We start from the raw sequence: 20,627 nt of genomic DNA, 5'->3' as shown, positions 1-20,627 counted from the left end.
GCTTTATGCAGAATCAGTGAACCATACTTTTGGTTTTTGTTTGCTTCTCTTGATTCAGTTTTTCATCTGTGTTAATTTGTATTAAATTTTTCAAATACCGTGCAAGTTTATTACAAATAGTTTATACCAAAATTATAGGTCATATACAATTATATACATACCAGTATTATTATAGATTATATACATATTGCATATGTACAGATTATACCAATGACCAGTAGAAAATCAGATCTAATTACTTACACTATATAGAGAATTTAGATAAGCTAAAACTTTGGCTCTACTTAATGTTCTAGAGTCTTGGAACAGACTAAATTGTTGGAGGCTCACACAAAAAACCTACTAGACCTAATAAATGAATTAAGCAACGTTGGAGAATATAAGATCAACATACAAAAATCAATCCTACTTCTACACACTAACAATGAACAGTCTGACAATGAAATTAACAAAATTCCATTTACACTAGCATCAAAAAGAAAGAAATACTTATTCCTAAGTCTTAAGACTTGTACACCGAAAACTACAAAACATCATTGAGAAGAACTAAAAAAGGCCTAAATAAAAGGAATCCCATGTTCATGGATTGAAAAGCTTAGTATTCTTAATTAAGATGGCAATATTTTTCAAATTGATCTATAAATTTAGTGCAGTCTTATCAAAATCCTAGCACCCTTTTTTTTGCAGAAATGACAAGATCCTAAAATTCATACGGAATTGCAAGGAACCCAGAATAGCCAAGACAATTTGAAAAAGAACAAAGTCGGAGAATTCCCACTTCCTAATTTCAGAATTTACTACAAACAGACAGTAAGCAAGACAGTGTGGCGCTTGCATGAAGATTAATAGATCAGTGGAATAGAATTGAGAGTTCAGAAATAAATCCTTAAATTTATGGTCAGTTGGTTTTTCCATGGGATCACGAGACAAAGGGGAAGTTACAGTCTCTTCAACAGATGATTCCAGGACAAATGGATATCCACAAGCAAAAGAATGGAGTTGGACTCTTACCTCACACATCACATATATAAAATTAACTCAAAATGGATGACAGACTTAAATCTTTTTAAAAACTAGAACTGTAAAACTTATAGGACATAGGAGTAAATCTTGGTGATCTTGGATTAGGGAGTGGTTTCTTAGACACCAAAAGCACAGTAGCAAAAATAAAAAAATTGAAACTTTTGTGATTCAAAAGACAAAGAAAGGGAAAGACAACCCACAGAATGGGAGAAAATATTTGCAAATCATATATCTGAAAAGGAACTTGTGCTCTACATATATAATTTCTAAAGCTCAATAAAAAGCCCAGTTTGAAAGTGGGTGAAGAATATTTCTACAAAGAAGTTAATACAAATTGCTAAAAAGTATATGAAAAGATGCTTAACATTATTAGGCATTAGGGAAATGCAAGTCAAAACTGCATTGAGATGTCACTTCACACCAATGAGGGTAGCTAAAAAAAAAAAAAGGTAAGTGTTGGTGAGGGTGTGGAAAAGTTGGAACCCTCCTATATTGCTGGTGGGATTGTAGAATGATGCAGCCATTTTAGGAAACAGTTTGGCAATTCCTTAAGATGTTAAACAGAGTTTATGACCCAGCCATTTACTCGTAAGAGCTATGAAAACATTTATCCACACAAAATTTATACATGAATATTCACAGCATTATTTGTATAGCCAAAAAATGGGAACAACTCAAATGTTCATCAGTTTGTGAATGAACAAAATGTGTTCTATCTCTACAGTGAGAAATTACTTAGGCATGAAAAGAAATGAAGTACCAATACCCCCTACACTGTGGGTGAAGCTTGAAAACATGCTAAGTGGAAGAAGCCAGACACAAAAGGCCACATAATGTGTGAGAGGTTCCATTTATATGCAATTTCCAGAATAGACAAATCCAACAAGACCGAAAGTAGATTAGTGGTCACCAGTAGCTGGAGGGAAGGAAGAATGGGGAATGAGTTTTAATGGGTACTGTAGTTTAGTAGTAACTAGTTTGCTACGGTTAACTTAGTTTATCACTTTTAGGGTGATAAAATTTTTCTGGAATTAGTAGTGGTGATTGCAAAACCTTGTGATTGTACTAACAACCCTGAATCGCACACTTGAAAAGGAGGAAATGTTTGTTAAGGTTTGAAGGAAACCTCTCTTTGATTAACAAAAAGTTAGTGATGATCTTTTTTAAATTATTTTTTTTAAAATAAAGAGAGGGTTGTATATGTGGGAGCAACAATGTTTGAGGTGGGGATATTTGGAAGAGACTGAAGATGAGGTGTGCATCTTCTGAAAAAGAATTGTGGCCTTTACAGCCACCACAATATCAATCAGGCCTGGGTATGCAAAAGGACTTTGATCAGAAGCATCCAGAGGGAGCTGGGGGACCTGTCCTCGGCACACATTCAGGGGAGATACCAGAAATAGGCCTGAGTATAATACACTCATTTGAGTGCAGTTGCCAAGAAGCAGAAGCAGACTGGGTAACTAGTATACCTGGATCTGCTCAGAGAAGTAGTTGGGATGATCTGAAAGGGATGCATTGAGCAGAGCATAAGATAACTTCTTCCAGGAGCAGGCTTCAGTGTGAGGAGGGGCTTTCCCTAATAGACCTATCCAAAGGGTATCTATCTATTCTGGTCCCAAAAGGCCACGTATCATTAGAGGAGTCCAAATATTTGGGGTGGAGTTTATACCTTCTTCAGGAAAGCTGTTAGCATATCCTGGAGAACTCTATCCTAGGGTAGACTGGGACCTTGGGAGGCTATAGGGAAGCAGAAATTTTGGTCTCTGCCTAATTCTTTCTGTTTATCATTCTCCTCCGGGATCTGTGAGTCCTGTGAAGTAACTGATCCATCTCATGTTCATTTTGGGAGGAGTAGTAAGCACATTCACCCATAGTTGGTGCTCAGTTTAATATTTCCAGATATTTGCCTGCTGCTGACTATATAAAGATGAAAAATAATTTGGGGATTCTGTTCTGAAGTAATCACTAGTGTAATGCAGAACATTAACTGTGTTTGGAGGCTACTCCATTTATTTCCTGAGCATGTCAGAATGCTAAAGCTAGTTTCTAGGGAGGCAACTAGGAAAGAAAGTAGATTGGAAATCAACATAAAGATGTTTCCAATTTTCAATATCTGAGAATTAAGATGTATAAACCTCATTTCTTTTACCAAAATATGCAGTTTGTAATACATAAGTACAATTAATTTTTCCTTAGTATTATGACTATTTTGTTCCAAATATGCCACCTCTAGTGCACTTATCTTTTTATTAATGAGAAAAAAATAAGAGAGAAACTAGCCATTCCTAGGAAATCTCAGAGAATTCTAAAAATCCCCAATACAATGCTGTCTCCTTGGTCTTTAAAGGTAGTTTCTTATTTAGAACTTGTGTGGGACTTGCCTACATTATACTACAGAGACATTAACAGCTATTTAGGATTTCTGACATTAAAAATGGTACAGGTTGACAGGTAAGCTAAGCTACTAATTTGAAAGCATTAATCAGAAGAATTTCTTTTTCTCCTTTTATGGAACTATTGCATATTTTATGGTCTAAATAAAATCTGAATAAAGATAGGTTTTTATAAAGGCTGTATTAACTACATCTCTTGTTTTTTGTTTCATGTTTTTGGTTTTTTTTTTTTTTTTTTGAAGAAACTATAGTGACACTGAAACCGAAGGAGAGATTTTTAATTCCTTAGTGCAATATTTTGGTGATAATTTGGGGCAGAAAGTTAAAGCTATGCCATTAGTTGAAGAAACTTCTTTACTGGAAGATTCATCAGTGATTTTGCCTGTGGTAGTAATAGGTAAGTACTGCATTTTACTCTTAAAATTACAATTCTGATCGTTACTACTACTATATATGCATAGTTGCATGGCACAGGGTCTTAGGATTGTACTGAGAAGTAGTCTTAGGTTTTTTGATATGATTAAGTAACCAATAACCAAGTCTTGGGAGAGAGTAATTGGTTTATCTGATACTAGATTCTGTGTTAGAATGTAACATTTTTTTCATTGAAGGATTGATACTACCGTATTGTGTTAAAATACTGTCAATCAGTTGTGTTAATTATTATGGTAGTGTCATGGCAATGATTATAACCAGGATTAGTAGAGCCCCATACAGAGCATTCTGTGTACATTATTGGATTATGCCTTACAACCCTAGAGCCCTCTGTTGTGGGGTGGATACAGTCAGGGCAGCTCAGAAGTTGAGTAACTTGTGCAAGCTAGTAAAGGTTCTCAGTAATGACTGTTAGGGTACTCTGCTGTGGTGTGTACTATAATGACCTTAACCGTAGTATTATCATTATATATCCTTTGTACCACCTCAACAGATAGGTATAGAAGATATTAAAAGTTAAGCTGTTAGTGCAACCTAATTACTTCAGAACTGTAGATATTTTTATGGTTTTGTTTATTCATGTTTTTAACTACCTGTCACATACATCTTGCATCTAATATTCGAACGTACTACAAGACAAGTACTATGGTGTGAAGCAAGCTGCAGGAAAGAATTACGGGGCATAACATACCTTGATGGCATATAGCTTCCTTAGTTTCTTTGAAAGCTTCTTTCTTTCTTTCTTTCTTTCTTTTTTTTTTAAGATTTATTTATTTGAGAGAGAGAGAGCACATGTGCGTGTGTGAGGTGGGGGAGGGGCAGAGAGAGGGAGAGAGATCTCCAGCAACTGTGGTTCCTTTAGTCTGGGAACACTGACCCACTGAGCATGGAGCTTAATGTGGGGCTTGATCCCATGACCTGAGATCTCAGGACCTGAGCCAAAATCAAGAGTTGAACGTTTAACCGACTGAGACATCCAGGGGCCCCGATAGCCTCTTTCAAAGTTAGCAGGAAGGAGAGAGAAGTCCTGTTCTCTGACTGGCATATGGGGGATACAGTAAAGGAAGGAAGGGAGGGAGGAAGGAAAGGAAGAAAGTGAGACCGTTCTACCCTAGATTTCTTTTTAGGGGTGATGATAGAGCTGATGGTGTTTGTAGTAGTTCATGTCCAGGGTATCTTGGCGACTGTTCCTCATGTTCCATTTTCTCACTTCTGTCCAACACTGGTTTTTCATCCTGAGTGTGTTGGCGTGAGTAAAGGAATCCTCTTCTTCTTCTCGCTGGCTATGGGCGGGTCAGGAAAGAAAAAAGTACCATCATCTGTACCTGCCCACCTCACTCCCCAAAACAGTCTGTCTGTGTTTTGCTTCAGCTAGCCAATGAGTAGCTTAACCTAATGCACATTGGACTGACACTCCATCAGAGCGCAGAGAAGGAACTAATTTCCTTAATATGTGTGTTTTCTGTTGCTGTCATAACAAATTTCCACAAACATAGTGGCTTTAAACTATGTAAGTTTATTATCTCACTGTTTTATAGGTCAGAAGTCCAACACTAGTCTCTGTGGGCTAAAGTCAGGATGTCAGCAAGACTGCATCCCTTTCTGGGGTCTCTAGGGCAGAACGTTTGTTTCCTTGCCTTTTCCATTTTCTGTAGGTTATTCTCATTTCTTGACTCCTGGACCCCTTCTCCATTTTCATAATCTGCAATATGGGTTCTCTCTTAACCTTCTTTCATTGTCCCCTTTCCCCGTCACCAAAGCTGGGAAAGAGTCTCTCTTTTTAGGACTGGTATAATTAGGTGATGTCTACCTTTACGATCCAGGGTATTCTCCCGATCTCATGATCCTTAATTTAATCACATGTACAAAGTTACCTTTTGTTATATAAAGTAACACTCTCAGGTTCTTGGGGTTAGGATGGGGACCGTCTTTGGGAGTGAAGGAGCATTCCACCTATGTATTTCTCTGTAAACTGCCTGTTTGTATTTTTTGCCTATGTCTGTTGAGTATTGTTTCTTTTTGATTTAAGGAACTTAGCTCTTTGCCTCAGATCCTAAGTCCCACTATTTTGCATTTATTTAATGTTTATTTTAATTAATAGATTTTATTTTTTAGAGCAGTTTAGGTCTACATGAAAATCGAGTAGAAAGTAGAGAGTTCTCATATACTCCCGTTCTCCTGCCACCTCCAGTTTCCCCTATTATTAGTATCTTGCACTGGTGTGGTGCATTTGTTATAATTGATGAACCTCTGATTATACATCATTTGTAGCTAAAATCTGTAGTTTGCATTAGGGTTCACTTTTTTGTGTTGTATAGTTCTGTGGGTTTTGCTGAATATATAAGTCATGTATCCCCAATTATGGTATCCTACCGAATAGTTTCACTGCCCTAAAAATCTTCTTTGCTCCATGTGTTTATCCTGTCCCTCAGCCCCCAACCCCTGGCAACCACTGATCTTTTACTGTCTGTGTAATTTTGATTTATTTAAAATATCATATTCATGGAATTATACAGTATGGAACCTTTTCATACTGGCTTCTTTCACTTAACAGTATACCTTAAAGATTCGTCTAGGTCTTTTCATGGCTTGATAGCTCATTTCTTTTTTATCACTGAATACTGTTGCATTGTATGGATGTTTGAGTTTGTTTATGCACTTATTGAAGGACATCTTGGTTGCTGACAATTTTTGACAATTATGAGTAAAGCTGCTATAAACATGCATGTGTAGGTTTTGCACAGCCATTGAGTTTTCAGCTCATTTGGGTAAATACCTAGGAGTGTGATTGTTGGATCATATCATAAGACTATGTTTAGCTTTTTAAGAAACTGTCAAACTGTCTTCCAAAGTGGCTCTATCACTTTGCATTCCCAACTACTGTGAATGAGAGTTCCTGTTTCTCTAAATCTTTGTCAGCATTTGCTATTGTCTGTGTTTTGGATTTTAGCCATTTAATAGGTGTGTAGTGGTACCTCATTGTTTTAATTTGCAGTGCTGTAATCATACATGATGAGCATCTTTTCATATGCTTATTTATTTGTGTATCTTTGAAATGCCTGTTCATATCCTTTCTGTACTTTTTAATTGATTAGGTTATTTTCTTATGGTTGAGATTCAAGAGTTCTTTGTATATGTTACGTTTTGCAAATATTTTCTCCCAGTGTGACATCTTTTCACTCTCTTAATAGTGTTTTTTGCAGAGCAGAAATTTTAAATTTTAATGAAGTTCTGTTTATCAGTTTTTTCCTTCCATGGATGATCCTGCTTTTAGTGTTATATCTAAAAACTTACTATCAAACCCAAGGTCACCTAGATTTTTCCCCTATTTTATCTTCTAAAAGTTCTATGATTTTGTGCTTTGTATTTAGGTCTGTGATCTATTTTGAGTTAATTTTTGTAAAAGATAAAAGGTTAGTATCTAGATTCATATTTTTGCATGTGGATGTCCATTTGTTCCAGCACCATTTGTTGAAAAGACTCTCCTTTCTCCATTGGATTGCCTTTGCCCCTTTGTCAAAGACTAGTTTGACTGTATTTGTGAGAATCTCTCTCTGCTCTCTTCTGTTCCATTGATTTGTCTCCTCTTCAATAATTTCCACATTGTCTTGTTGACTGTAGTTTAGTGGAAGACTTGAGTTTGGATGATGTTGGTCCTGACTTGCTGCTTCAGTATTGTGTTTGCTATTCTGGGTCTTTGCCTTTCCATTCAAACTTCAGAATTAGTTGGTATCCACAGAGTAACTTGCTGGGATTTTTACCTGGATTGCATTGAATCTGTAGCTGAAGTTGAGAAGAGCTGACATCTTAACAATATCAAATCTTCTTATTCATGAGCATCTATTTAGATCATCTTTATCAGAGTTTTGTGGTTTTCCTTGTATGCATCTTATATATATAGTTATCATCTTAAATATATATAGTTGGATTCATACGCAGGTATTTGTGTGTGGGTGTGGGGGTGTGTGTGGGCACATGCATAGATTAAGCAGTATTGTATATTTAATTTCAAATGCCACCTGTTCATTGCTGGTATATAGGAAAGAAAGTGGCTTTTGCATATAACCTTGTATTGTGCAATCTTGATGTTAGTTCTAGGAGTTTTTTGGTCCATTCTTTGGGATTTTCTACATAGAAATCATGGCTTTTATGAACAAAGACAGTTTTATTTCTTTCTAAGTCTCTTATTTCCTTTTCTTATTGCATTAACTATGACTTTTATCATGGTGTGTGTTGAATAGGAATAATGGGAAGAGACATCCTTGTCTTGTTCTTGATCTTGGAGGGAAAGCATCTAGTTTTTCACCATGAAGTATGATGTTAGTTGTAGGTTTACTGTAGAAATTTACCAACTTGAGGAAGTATCCCTCTGAGTTTATGGAGTTTTTTTTATTATTATTATGAATAGTTGTTCGATTTTGTTAAATGCTTTTTCTGTATCTTTTATCTGTATTGATATTATCATATGATATTTATTCTTTAGTTTTGTCTTTGTTTTTGATTCAAGGAAATTAACTATTTGCCTCAGATCTTAACTTCCACTATTTCTCATTTGTTTTTAATTTTTATGAAGGCAAATGGTTTACTTTCCTTTCTGTCTTTTGAATTTTGTGTCATGCTTAAAGGCTTCCCACTTCAGTATTATAAGTAGAAGTAGCAATACATTTTCCAGTGTTCTTGGATTTTACTTTTCATATTTACATCTTTGAGCTTCTTTTATTTGGGGCAAAATATTAGAGAACGGAACAGAATTTTCTTCCTGAGGCTAGCAGTTATCCCAGTTGGATTAAATTTTTGGTAGATGGAGATAATAGAGAAGTGAAAACCTAGACTAAAGGAACTGCAGAAATGGAGCTAGTTCACCAGGGTTCAACAAAAAATCCAGTTTGGTTTTAGTTTAAGCATATAAAAATGTAGGAAGACACTCTTAGGAGATAGGTCTGGAAAGGTGATTGAGACCAGAACATGGTGAGCACTGGGTAATCAGAAGCAAGCAATTAAAGCTTTCCAATTGGAGGGGGTAGTATGATGAGGACCTTGTTTTATCAGAATTCATCTGAATGTAGAATGTGAAATGATTTTGGAATAGGTGTATCTTTAGTATGAACAAGAGACTTTTGTCTTGGAGTGACACTAACAAAAGACAACTGAATGGATATAGTGACTAAATAGATTTAGAATCAGAACCTGATTAATTTAGGATTTTCTTAGCACCAGACTTTGAGAGGGGATGGGATTTAAAGGAGAGGACACCTGGGCGCCTGGGTGGCTCAGTCGTTAAGCGTCTGCCTTCGGCTCAGGTCATGATCCCAGGGTCCTGGGATCGAGTCCCACATCAGGCTCCCTGCTCCGCGGGAGGCCTGCTTCTCCCTCTCCCACTCCCCCTGCTTGTGTTCCCTCTCTCGCTCTCTCTCTGTCAAATAAATAAATAAAATCTTTAAAAAAAAAAAAATAAAATAAAGGAGAGGACACCTAAATGAAGGAACTCATGAATATGCTTTTGGACACATTGTGATTAAATTATTTGGTGGTTCGACTAGGTGGAGTGAAGCAGTGGCATATGGAAATGTGGGATGTATTTTTGGGCAAGAGGTCAGCCTACAGGTCTAATTTGGGGTCAGTAGCATAGAGACTTAAAGCTTCAAGTAGATGAGACTACCAAAAGAAAACAGAGAAGACAAAAGTCAGTATCTTATGAATACTTGGTTTTAAGAGTTAGAGAAGGAAGACAAATTGGTAAGGGAGAAAATGCATCTTTGAGAAAAGCCAAGGAATAAGAGTATTAAGACACATGATGTACCTCTCCACCTCTTTTTTTTTTTTTAAATAGGAAATGGACCCTCAGGAATCTGCCTTTCTTATATGTTATCAGGCTACAGACCATATTTATCATCAGAAGCAATACATCCAAATACAATCTTACATAGTAAATTAGAAGAAGCAAGACATCTTTCCATTGTTGATCAGGTATTTCTTACATGTCAATCTTTTTGCTTTTTTTTTTTTTTTTTTTTAATACTCAAATTTCCCAAATTATTTCCTGGCGGGAGTTTTAATAGGTGCTCTGTGTTCAAATAAGTTTGGGAAGTGCTGCTTTTTGTTATTGGAATGTTACAGTAGACCTTTTAAGGCATATTAATGTATTTTAAATGCATCTTCAAGAATTGCAGTAAAAGGATCTGATTAGTTTTGTTGAAATCCAGCCTTTTCCTATATTCATTTGACCAAAGAATCTGTTAAGGTCTCAGGGAACATCAGTGTTTTATAGCAACACTACCTAGGAAATGCTGGATTAGAGTGATGGCTTTCACTATTGTACCAGCTAAGGTTTTTTTTGTTTTTGTTTTTGTTTTTTTCCTTCAAACTCTACCTTTTTTCTTTCTTTTTTTAAAAAATTCATTCAGGACTTAGAATACTTGTCTGAGGGCCTTGAGGGCCGATCATCCAATCCAGTTGCAGTACTTTTTGACACACTTCTTCATCCAGATGCTGACTTTGGTTATGATTATCCATCCGTTTTGCATTGGAAATTAGAACAACATCATTACATCCCTCACTTAGTTCTTGGTAAAGGTCCACCTGGTGGAGCTTGGCATGTGAGTATGTTTTTCTTCGCATTTTATAGTGTATGTGAGTTGTTATATGTCATCTTGATAAGACCATTTGAATTTTGAAACATGATATACAACGTTATCATACATTGTATACATTTACCACATTTTTATCTGAGAATTTTAATGGTGTTCAATAAAATACGGGTTACGAGAAGTTAAGCCAAATTTGATTACCAGCACAGTCTTAGAATAAGCTTCTCTGTACTATTTTACAATAACTATATAGAAAATACTGCAACAATGTTTTGCATAGTAAAAAGTTTTAAATTCATTTCAGACTTTATAAAATCTCACACAGTATTTCAGGCCAGTACCCATTATTTCCCTGTTTTCAATATCTTAAGTGAAAAGTGGATTGTAAAAGAAAGAAGTTGTATTAATCTGCTTGGGCTGCTATAATGAAATAACATAGACTGAGTGCCTTAAACAATAGATATTTATTTCATAGTTTGGAGCTGGGAAGTTCAAGATCAAGGTGCCAGCTTGTTCAGTTCGTGTGAGCGCTCTTTTCTTGGTTTGCATACAGCGCCTTTCTTGGTGCATGCTCCTTCCTCTCCTCTGCCCCTCTTCTAATAAAGCCACTAATCCTATCATGAGGGCACCACCCTTATGACCTCATGTAGCACTGGTTACCTCCCAAAGGCCTTATCTCCAAATACCATGACACTGGGGGTTGGGGCTTCAGCATATGGATTTTGGGGGTGACACAAATTGAGTTCATGGCAGGGGTTAAACCAGAGAATTGATTAGCATAAAAATTCAGTGCATTTCCTTAGGGGTCAGGAACTAATAATTTTTCTTTTCTCCTGTGTCCTTAGCTGTTTGTATGGCATCTGGTGTGTAGTGAATGCTCATTTGTTATACAAATAAATGGTAAATAATTTTTGCTATTTTATGAATAAGGATTTCATCAGAATTTTAATGTTATATATCAGATCTTCATTACAGACTTCAGTTGAATATTCCTATATTAGTGCAATGCTGTATGTCTAAATAGTTATTTACATTTAATAAGTGACTTTCAGGGTATTTGGGGGACTTTCTAGATTAAATATATCACCAACTTCTTTCTTAATGTTAATTTCCTTAATGGTAACGGATAGCAACTAACATTATATGCTGTGCCTTTTGGCTTAAGTGTTTATATTTGTGCTCTTAATGAGTAGCATTGTTAAATGGTAGTTCCTGAAAAAGCCATAATGCATAATGCTTCTCTAAATTTCTGAGGTTTTATTGTACTTATATTTTCCTGCTTAGAAAAATGTACAGACAATAATCTGTGTTATATCATTTTTTCCTCTTACATATAGGAAAGTTAAAGCATGTGTAAGCCTTGATTACTAAAAACATATTTGAATCAGTGGTAAAGCTGAAATATACTTAAAACTTGCTGAATTTTTTTCATGCATCATATAGGATATCCACTAGAGTAGGGATATAAATAAATGGTATTTTAGCTATTATCCATCTTTCAAGCATCACTTCTATGAATTGACCTGACTTTTCCAGGTGTAATTATTTATTCCCTCCCACCTCTGCATTCCATACCTTAATCTTAAAGCTCTTGACTGTAGTGCTATCTTTTTAGACAGCCCTCTCCCCTGCCATGCTTCACGTACATGCTTGTTAACCTCAGTTATTACTCGGGATGTAAGCTCCCTAAGTCATTTGTCCTCTCATAGTCATTTCTGTGTAGTTCTTGGCTTCTCTTGTGATCCAGTTTCTCACCACTCTCCTCACTTCCAGACTTTCTAACAGTGTATCCCTAAAACTCCATTTGCTAATAAGCAAGCTTTTGTTTACTCTTAACCATTTCAATTATTATATGCTGCTTTTACTCCCTTCCTTGAAATCTTGCTTTCCTGAAGATACTGTTCTCGCTGCAGCCCTCTGAAGTGGAGTCTGTTCACTCCCCATGGCTCCATGTCCTGTCAGGTTGACTAGTGAGGTTGGCGTTCTCTTTATTCCCCATCGCTCTTCTGTCAAAGTCCCCGTTCCTTTGAACAGGTCTTGTCATCTTGTAGCTCCTCGACTGCCCGATTGTCCCCCCTCAGTTGTTGAATCTGTGGCACTTAAGTCATGGTTTTCCATTGTATCCCAAGTTTTATTGTCAACTTGAGTACCTTTACATACATGACACAGAAGCAACACCTTAGCCTCTTAGTCTCTTCATTCTCAGTGATCTCCTCTTCTCCTCCTTAGATACTGACTCCAGGGGCGCCACTGTGACTACTCAGTGAAAACCTGAATTTTCAAATACCTTACTTTATGATCACAACTTTTTATTCTTCCAGCTGCATCACCCAATTACACTGAACCTAATCTTCAAACACGGAGGGTTTGAGGCTCTGATCTTAACCTCCTTACCTACCCAGCTTGGGTTCTGTAGTCTCTTGACCCATTGTCCTATCACACTGGCTTGGTAAAAAAAGCTTTATATAACTGTCTACATTATCTTTTCCCATACTTAAACTGTTAAACAGTGCGAGGAAAAAAAAAGTTGGACAGCTGTGAAAAGTATTCTCCAACCTCATTTGGGTCCTGAACACTACTTAGTAAATCCTTTGATATTTCCTTATTAAATATTCTTCTCAAATCTCTATCCCTTTTTTTTTTTCACCTCCTACTTAGAAATACTCGATTCTTAGAAAATAGAATCCATCAGGATTGAACTTCCATAATTTTGCGTTCACACCTGCAAACATATCTGCATTCATGCTACCTTTTTGTTTCTTATCCCCTGTTATTGTAGAAGTGGTATCACTTGTATCTTAAGACTAACCTTCCAGCTATGTTCTGGACCCCTGTCTTCTCCAAGGATATTGCTTATTTGATTTTCCCCTCTTGTATCTTAAGTTTCTCTGGCAGCTCCTGTTTATCAGTATATAAATATGCTAAAATTATTTTCTATTATTAAAAAGTTTTTATGTGTTAGCTTATCTGTATTCTTTGCTTTAGAGCCACCTTCTTGAAATAGTTACCTATCCATTTTTTTTTTTTTTTAAGATTTTATTTATTTATTTGAGAGAGAGACAGAGATAGTGATAGAGAGCATGAGCTGGGGAGGAGAGGGAGAAGCAGGCTCACCACCAAGCAGGGAGCCCAACTTGGAGCTTGATCCCAGGATCCTGGGACCATGAGCTGAGCCGAAGGCATACGCTTAACTGATTGAGCCATCCAGGTGCCCCACCTATCCATTATTTGTATGCCTTCGCCTCTTATTCCTTAGCTAACGTCACTCTAGCTTCTGTCACTGCCTTTTCTGCTTTTTAAAGGTTGGTAACTTCCTTTTTTGATCAGTTTGATAGTCTCAGAATTTTTCTTTCCCGACCTCTGCAACATTTGACAGCGATGATACCCCTCTTAGATTCTCGGAACCTTTCATCTCCTTGTTTTTCTTATAGTCACTCCTTTCCATTACCTCGTGGACTCTTCTGTAAGCTCTGTGCCAAGCCATGGTCTTGCCTTCATTCTCCCTGGCTTGTCTCATATACGTCAGTTTCCTACTCCAGTGTTTTCTTCTTCAGTATAATCTCCATACCAAAGCCAGAGTTATCTTTCTTTTGAATGTTACACCCATGCATAAAACCCTGTAGCTGCTCTCAATTCATCTAATGAATAGTATGCAAACTCATTAATGTATTTTACCAGTACCTGGGTGATCTAGCCCCTACTTGGCTTTCTTGCTTTACTGCTCTCTTACATTCCATGCTCCAGAATACTCTTTCTGGGGGTCCAGGTTCACACTCAGACTGTAGATTCACTAGGATTCACAGGACTCCCTAAATGTGTTGTACTCGTGGTTATAGTTGATTACGGTGAAAGGATACAGATTAGAATCATTAAAGGGGAAAAGTTCATGGAATAAAGTCCAGGAGAAGACAAGCTCCAGTTTCTAAATGTTCATTTTTAGTGGAGTTGCAGGGGGCTGCACTTAATTCTCCCAACAATGATTTGTGACAACATGTGCAAAGAGTTGCCAATCAGGGATGCTCACCCACACCTTGGTGTCCGGGATCTTCTGGGGGCCAGTCATGGGGAAGAGCAGCACCCACGTGACTGACTCCTGCCTCCCAGAGCAAATGCTGGTGTTTCCCATAAATCTCACTGTTAAGATAAACTTAGTCACACTGTACAGTTACAGGTACAGCAGGGCCCAGGGCCTCTGGCGTACAAAGTCCCTCATCACGTAGAACATTCCAAGAGCTCAGGGGTTGTTTCCTAGGAAGCAGCCAAAAGCCAGGTCCTAAAGACAGACCTTTCTTAGTAATGTGCACAGTTTAAGCAACCCAAGTCTGCTAATACTTTCCTGCATAAGGCTGAACTGCTTTTAATTTCTTGAAGGACACTACTGTTCTTTCTCTTTATAAAACTCACATAACATCTTTATTCTGCCTGGAATATTCTCCCTAATGGTACATTCCCCACAGCCCATTTGTGCCCTTTAAGAAATATTCTTCTCTTCTCTTTCTCTGTGCCCCTGGTACTTCTGTCAGGTTTGTGTTCCTTAATATACTATAGTCTCCCTGGCCGCAGGAATTTATGGCATAAGGAAAACAAGGAAGACTGGGAGAAAAATGAAGAGATCAAGGGACTGGGGCTCGCAACTAACTGGAAGAACTGGTGCCGTGGGAATAAAGTTTAGATTGTTGAAAGTGGAATATTTGTGCCGTAAGGTTTTTGAGTTTCAGATGAGACAATTACAGCTCCAGATAACTTCTGTATATAATACATTCTTAAGTTTCCCTTGTGATGTTTTCCATCTTCTTGGTTCGTATCCTAGTATCAGGCCCAGTCTGCCTCAAAGCAGTGGCACCTTGCTGCCTTCTCTCCCAGGAGTGATCTACACAGTCACAAATAATAGGCTTCATAAGGCCCAGCACATAGTAAGTGCTTGGAAATGTTAGTAATAATAACTATAAGTACCATTCCCAGTGCTGGGTTGTATAGAAGCAGGGCAAGAAGAGTTAAGAAACAGCCATAGCCTAAAAGAGTTGGTTGAAAGAGATCATTGAGGTCATTGGGACAGGTGCTGTTGGCCCTTGGGCTTTTTGTTGCTTTGTAGTGAGCAAAGCAGAAAGAAGTAGGACAGGGGAGCCTGAAGGGCTCACGTCCTCAAAGGCAGCATTAGCTTCAGCAGTGAGTCTGTTCTTAATCAGGTAACCACTGCTGCTTTCCCTAGTTTTAGAATGAGATGTTGCTGTATCCAAACCAGCTGACTTTGTAATTATAATTGATGGAGGGGGAAAAGCTGTTCTGCTGCACATTTTTTTAAAAATTTGTTAATATTAAAATGGATCTACATCTAAAGTGTTAGAAATTAATGAACTTTTTTCCTTTTGTTTAAAAAGTGAAAATACTGATTTGATTTGTTCCTCTAACATATTCTATACCTGGATTATATTATTATAGGCTGAAGCTATTAACATTGTATAGGCATCTGGCAATATTATAAACTTGTTTTATAAGTGTATAACTTTATGAAAGAAGGAATATAGATTCTACAAAATGATAAAAGTATTTATAATTTACACAACCATTTAGAACTTCTTTCAGCTCTCCTTATCCAGATTCTTAATTATAGTGAATGAAGATGGATTTGGCTTTTTAAAAATCCCTGTCACTGCTTAAATGTATTTGTGCATTTTTTATTCAAATAGAATATGGAAGGTTCCATGTTGACAATCAGCTTTGGAAATTGGATGGAGCTACCTGGACTTAAATTTAAAGATTGGGTATCTAGCAAACGAAGGTAAAGATCAAACTGTTACAGTTCTTTGATGTACAATGAGAAAGTCCCTCAGCAAATTTCAAAATATTTGTGATTCTGTCTTAGAGGAATAGTATGTCTTTCAAATAAAACCTCTTTGTAGCAGTGATCATGAGCTAATTTCCATTTAGAGAGAGATTATAAGACAGATGGGGTTCCTTTGCTTTTGTTAATTATGGATTTATCCCACTTTCCTATTAAACCACTCTGTTTAATTTCTCATCCACCCACAAATCCTTTCTACACTTACTTATTCTTATCAGTCGATATACAAGTTTGTGTATGGATATCTCATGTATATATACCTATAGTGTTTGGCTTTCAGAGTAGAAGAGTGCATATGATTAATAATTTAGAATGATGGAATAAGCCAGAATCTGTGATGTGATTGGTTACCCTATTGGCTACTATAGAGGTAAATATTTATTAAGAAATATGAAAATAGAAGTAAGAAGAAAGCTCTACTTGGAAGAATATGAATTTATTTGGGGAAAAATACCTAAAATGTAAAGTAATATGAAAAGCTTTTTTTTTTTAAGATTTTATTTATTTGACAGAGAGACCGCGAGAGAGGGAATACAAGCAGGGGGAGTGGGAGAGGGAGAAGCAGGCTTCCCGCTGAGCAGGGAGCCCAATGCGGGGCTCGATCCCAGGACCCTGGGATCATGACCTCAGCCGAAGGCAGATGCTTAACGACTGAGCCACCCAGGCGCCCCGTAAAGCCTTATTTTCAAGGACAGTAGTATTAAATTAGATAGGAATTGCTAATACAGAGAATCTAATTTGCTCACAGAAACAATAAAGCAAAGCAGGGAAGTTACTTAACCTTTGTTAGAACAGGGTTGTACACATTTGAGTGCTTGACTTCCTTTTAGATAGAAACCATATTACCCCATAGAAATTATCCTTAATTTGAGAAGATTTAAGGAGAACAAATTCAGGCCAGCATGAGTCATTGAGATTAAACCCTTCAGATATTCTTAAGTTTTATTTAAGTAATCCCAGCACTTGAACTCATGACCCCGAGATCAAGAATCACGTGCTTTTCTGACTGAGCCAGCCAGGCCACCCCCCTTTTGGATTTTTTTTTTTTTTAATATTTTATTTGACAGAGACACAGCGAGAGAGGGAACACAAGCAGGGGGGAGTGGGAGAGGGAGAAGCAGGCTTTCCGCCGAGCAGGGAGCCCGATGCGGGGCTCGATCCCAGGACCCTGGGTCATGACGTGAGCCGAAGGCAGCCGCTTAACTGACTGAGCCACCCGGGCGCCCCAATCCCTTTTGGATTTTTTAAAAATGAATTTTATATGGGTTTGAAATGAAAAGTAGTAAAATCAGGCAAGTTGTACAAGTTCTTGATTTTCATAAGCAAGCAAGTGAAAAATTGCTTAATATTCTTCCTTTTGTGATAACGGGTAAAAAAGGGGAAGCTTTATGATTTTTTTAATGTGCTAGAAGTGTTCATCCTTTTACATTGGGCATATTGTATATTGAAGTAATATGTGAAAAAGAATCTTGTGATTAAATATTGGCTTCACTTCCTGCCTTTGCATAGTGTTGACTATTAGATCTTGAAAGACTGACTCTTGAATCCTGACTCTGACTTCTAATGTTGTGACCATGGTCAAGTAACTTAAAATTAAATGTTAATTTCCTCATTTATAAAATGGAGATTATGATAGTATTAACTGCTACATAGGGTTTCTGTAAAAAGTGAGTTAACATATTTTAAATCTTAAATTTTAAGAAAACTTTTATGAATATCCAGTTATAATTTGTAATGAATTATGTGAAATTATTAGGTATGTTTTTACTGCTACTTCTAATTGGGGCCCAGGGTTTAGGGGTATTAATGCCTACTGCTTTAAAGGTCAAGTGGAAAATGAAAGAAACTGCTCTTTATGAAAAAAGTACATTACTGTATTTATAGATTTCCTTATGAACAGGAAAACACAAATGTTTTATGTACTTAGATTAAGATGATTTTTTTCAGAAGACAGATGTGAATTTTCAGTCATTAGGAAAAGAGCAACTCATGAAAAATCATGTCAAAATCATGTATATTAAGAATTATATATACTATAGTTAGACGTGCAGAATCTCAATTATAATCTAGTTCAGTCTTTTACAGTATGTAGAGTGAATAGTATATAGACTGAATTATTTAGTTGTGAGATAAGACTATAAAAGTGTATTTCCACATTTTAATTCATTTATTTAATAAATTTCTTGATAAAGGTAGCTAATTTGAACAGATCCTGTGCAAGGCACTGGGGAAACAGATGCATTAAAATACAGTTTCTACCCTCATGGGACTTCTATTGATAAAACTCATTCTTTAACATTTTTAACTAAAGAAAACTTACTTTCTTTGTGAAAGGATAATTTACAGCTAAGACAGTCCAAAGGAATTAAAAAGATGGTTTATAATAGCTTACTAGGAGGAGCAGGAATAATCATGGAAACTATCACAGTACTTTTCTCATAGGATATTTTTCCTTTTCCTTTTTTAGGAACCTAAAAGGAGATAGAGTTATGCCAGAGGAAATAGCTCGCTACTATAAACATTATGTAAAAGTCATGGGTCTTCAGAAGAATTTCAGAGAGAATACTTATATCACCTCTGTATCAAGACTCTACAGAGATCAAGATGATGATGATGGACAAGACAGAAATATTTCAACACAGCATTTACAGATAGAGAAGTCTAAATTTATCAAGAGGAATTGGGAAATCAGGGGTTATCAGCGAATAGCGGATGGTTCCCATGTTCCCTTCTGTCTCTTTGCTGAGAATGTAGCTCTGGCAACTGGAACATTGGATTCTCCTGCCCATCTGGAAATTGAAGGGGAAGATTTTCCTTTTGTGTTTCATTCAATGCCTGAATTTGGAGCTGCTATAAGCAAAGGAAAGTTGCGTGGCAAAGTGGATCCAGTGTTAATTGTAGGTTCTGGGCTTACTGCAGCTGATGCAGTACTGTGTGCTTACAACAATAATATTCCTGTGATTCATGTGTTTCGCAGACGAGTAACTGATCCAAGCTTAATTTTCAAACAGCTTCCCAAAAAGCTTTATCCAGAATATCATAAAGTCTATCATATGATGTGTACTCAGTCATATTCTGTAGACTCCAATCTTTTATCTGATTATACCAGTTTTCCTGAGCACCATGTGCTTTCCTTTAAGTCGGACATGAAATGCATTCTTCAAAGCCTCTCTGGATTGAAAAAAATATTTAAGCTCTCTGCAGCAGTAGTACTCATAGGTTCTCATCCCAATCTGTCTTTTCTGAAGGAACAAGGCTGTTACTTGGGCCATAACTCAAGCCAGCCAATCACATGTAAGAGTAATCCTGTGGAAATAGATGCATATACCTACGAATGTGTTAAAGAAGCCAACCTTTTTGCATTGGGTCCTTTGGTTGGAGACAATTTTGTTCGATTTTTAAAGGGAGGGGCACTGGGTGTGACACGCTGTTTAGCTACAAGACAGAAAAAAAAACATTTATTTGTTGAAAGAGGAGGAGGAGATGGAATAGCTTAAAGTGAGTTTATAAGTAATTTATATGGACAGTTAACCATTAAAGATTTTTCATAGTGGCTTTGCAGTGTACTGGCTTGAATTTTCTGGACTTGAATGAACTGTGGAAGAGAGCCTCAAGCTATAGTAACTATTTAAAGTTACAAGAACTTGGTGTTCTGATTTATATTGTATCAGAGGTGTCTGGGAAACACTGCCAATTTGGTCTACTTTAAGCTTTCACTTAACTAAAACATTCTTTTCCTCCAAGACTTACTTTTTGTGATCATTTGTGGCTATGTTTGATTCCAAAATCTTACAGCCTTGAGTAATCTATAAAACCATACAGTATATTAGGCCAGAAATCATCTTCACTATACTTTCGGTCCACCTTGCTGCTCAAGGGTGGGCTAAAGACCAGCATTAGCTTCATTTGTAGCTTGTTAGAAATGTGGACCCTCAGGCCCCACAACAGAATTAGTGAATCAAACTGCATCTAATGAGATCCTCAAGGAATATGTATGCTTACTAAAGTTTGAGGCACACTGGTCTAAAAGAAAATGTGATATAAGTTATGTATGCTGGGGGTGGGCAGGTTAGGAGGCATTTACAACTCAGGTTTAATTTATTTTGAATTATCAATTTCTATAAATCTAATTTATTACCAAATGTGGTATTTTAAAAAAATATTTTTATTGTTGAAACCTTGATAAGTACTTCATATTCTTAGCTTCTAATAATTTAAATAGTCCAATAATGTTGGCATACACTTAGACATTCAGGAACCTGCCAAGATATTTTTGGAGATTTATTCTCTAACTCACGTAACAACCTAATTTGCAATTCAATAAATTGTGAATGAAACTACTTA

At 36.7% G+C, this 20,627-nt stretch overlaps 1 protein-coding gene across 3 annotated transcripts in view; it reads left to right on the top strand.

Annotated features, from left to right (window-relative positions):
- The window catches only part of OSGIN2 (oxidative stress induced growth inhibitor family member 2), a 24,171-nt gene extending 3,544 nt beyond the window's left edge, over positions 1-20,627 (top strand). For 2 of the 3 annotated variants that reach the window (XM_036105593.2, XM_036105602.2), the window contains exons 2-6: positions 3,662-3,816; positions 9,685-9,821; positions 10,259-10,450; positions 16,129-16,220; positions 18,751-20,627. In XM_036105593.2, the coding sequence (XP_035961486.1) occupies positions 3,750-3,816; positions 9,685-9,821; positions 10,259-10,450; positions 16,129-16,220; positions 18,751-19,780 (1,518 nt within the window). In that variant the 5' untranslated portion in view covers positions 3,662-3,749 and the 3' untranslated portion in view covers positions 19,781-20,627. Of the gene's footprint in view, positions 1-1,324; positions 1,859-3,661; positions 3,817-9,684; positions 9,822-10,258; positions 10,451-16,128; positions 16,221-18,750 lie in introns of those variants that run through there. The other variant, XM_078072246.1, reaches the window with a different exon arrangement.

The sequence above is a fragment of the Halichoerus grypus genome, chromosome 5, assembly GCF_964656455.1.
Source record: "Halichoerus grypus chromosome 5, mHalGry1.hap1.1, whole genome shotgun sequence".
NCBI lineage: Eukaryota > Metazoa > Chordata > Mammalia > Carnivora > Phocidae > Halichoerus > Halichoerus grypus.
This window is presented reverse-complemented; position numbering and strand designations above follow the sequence as displayed.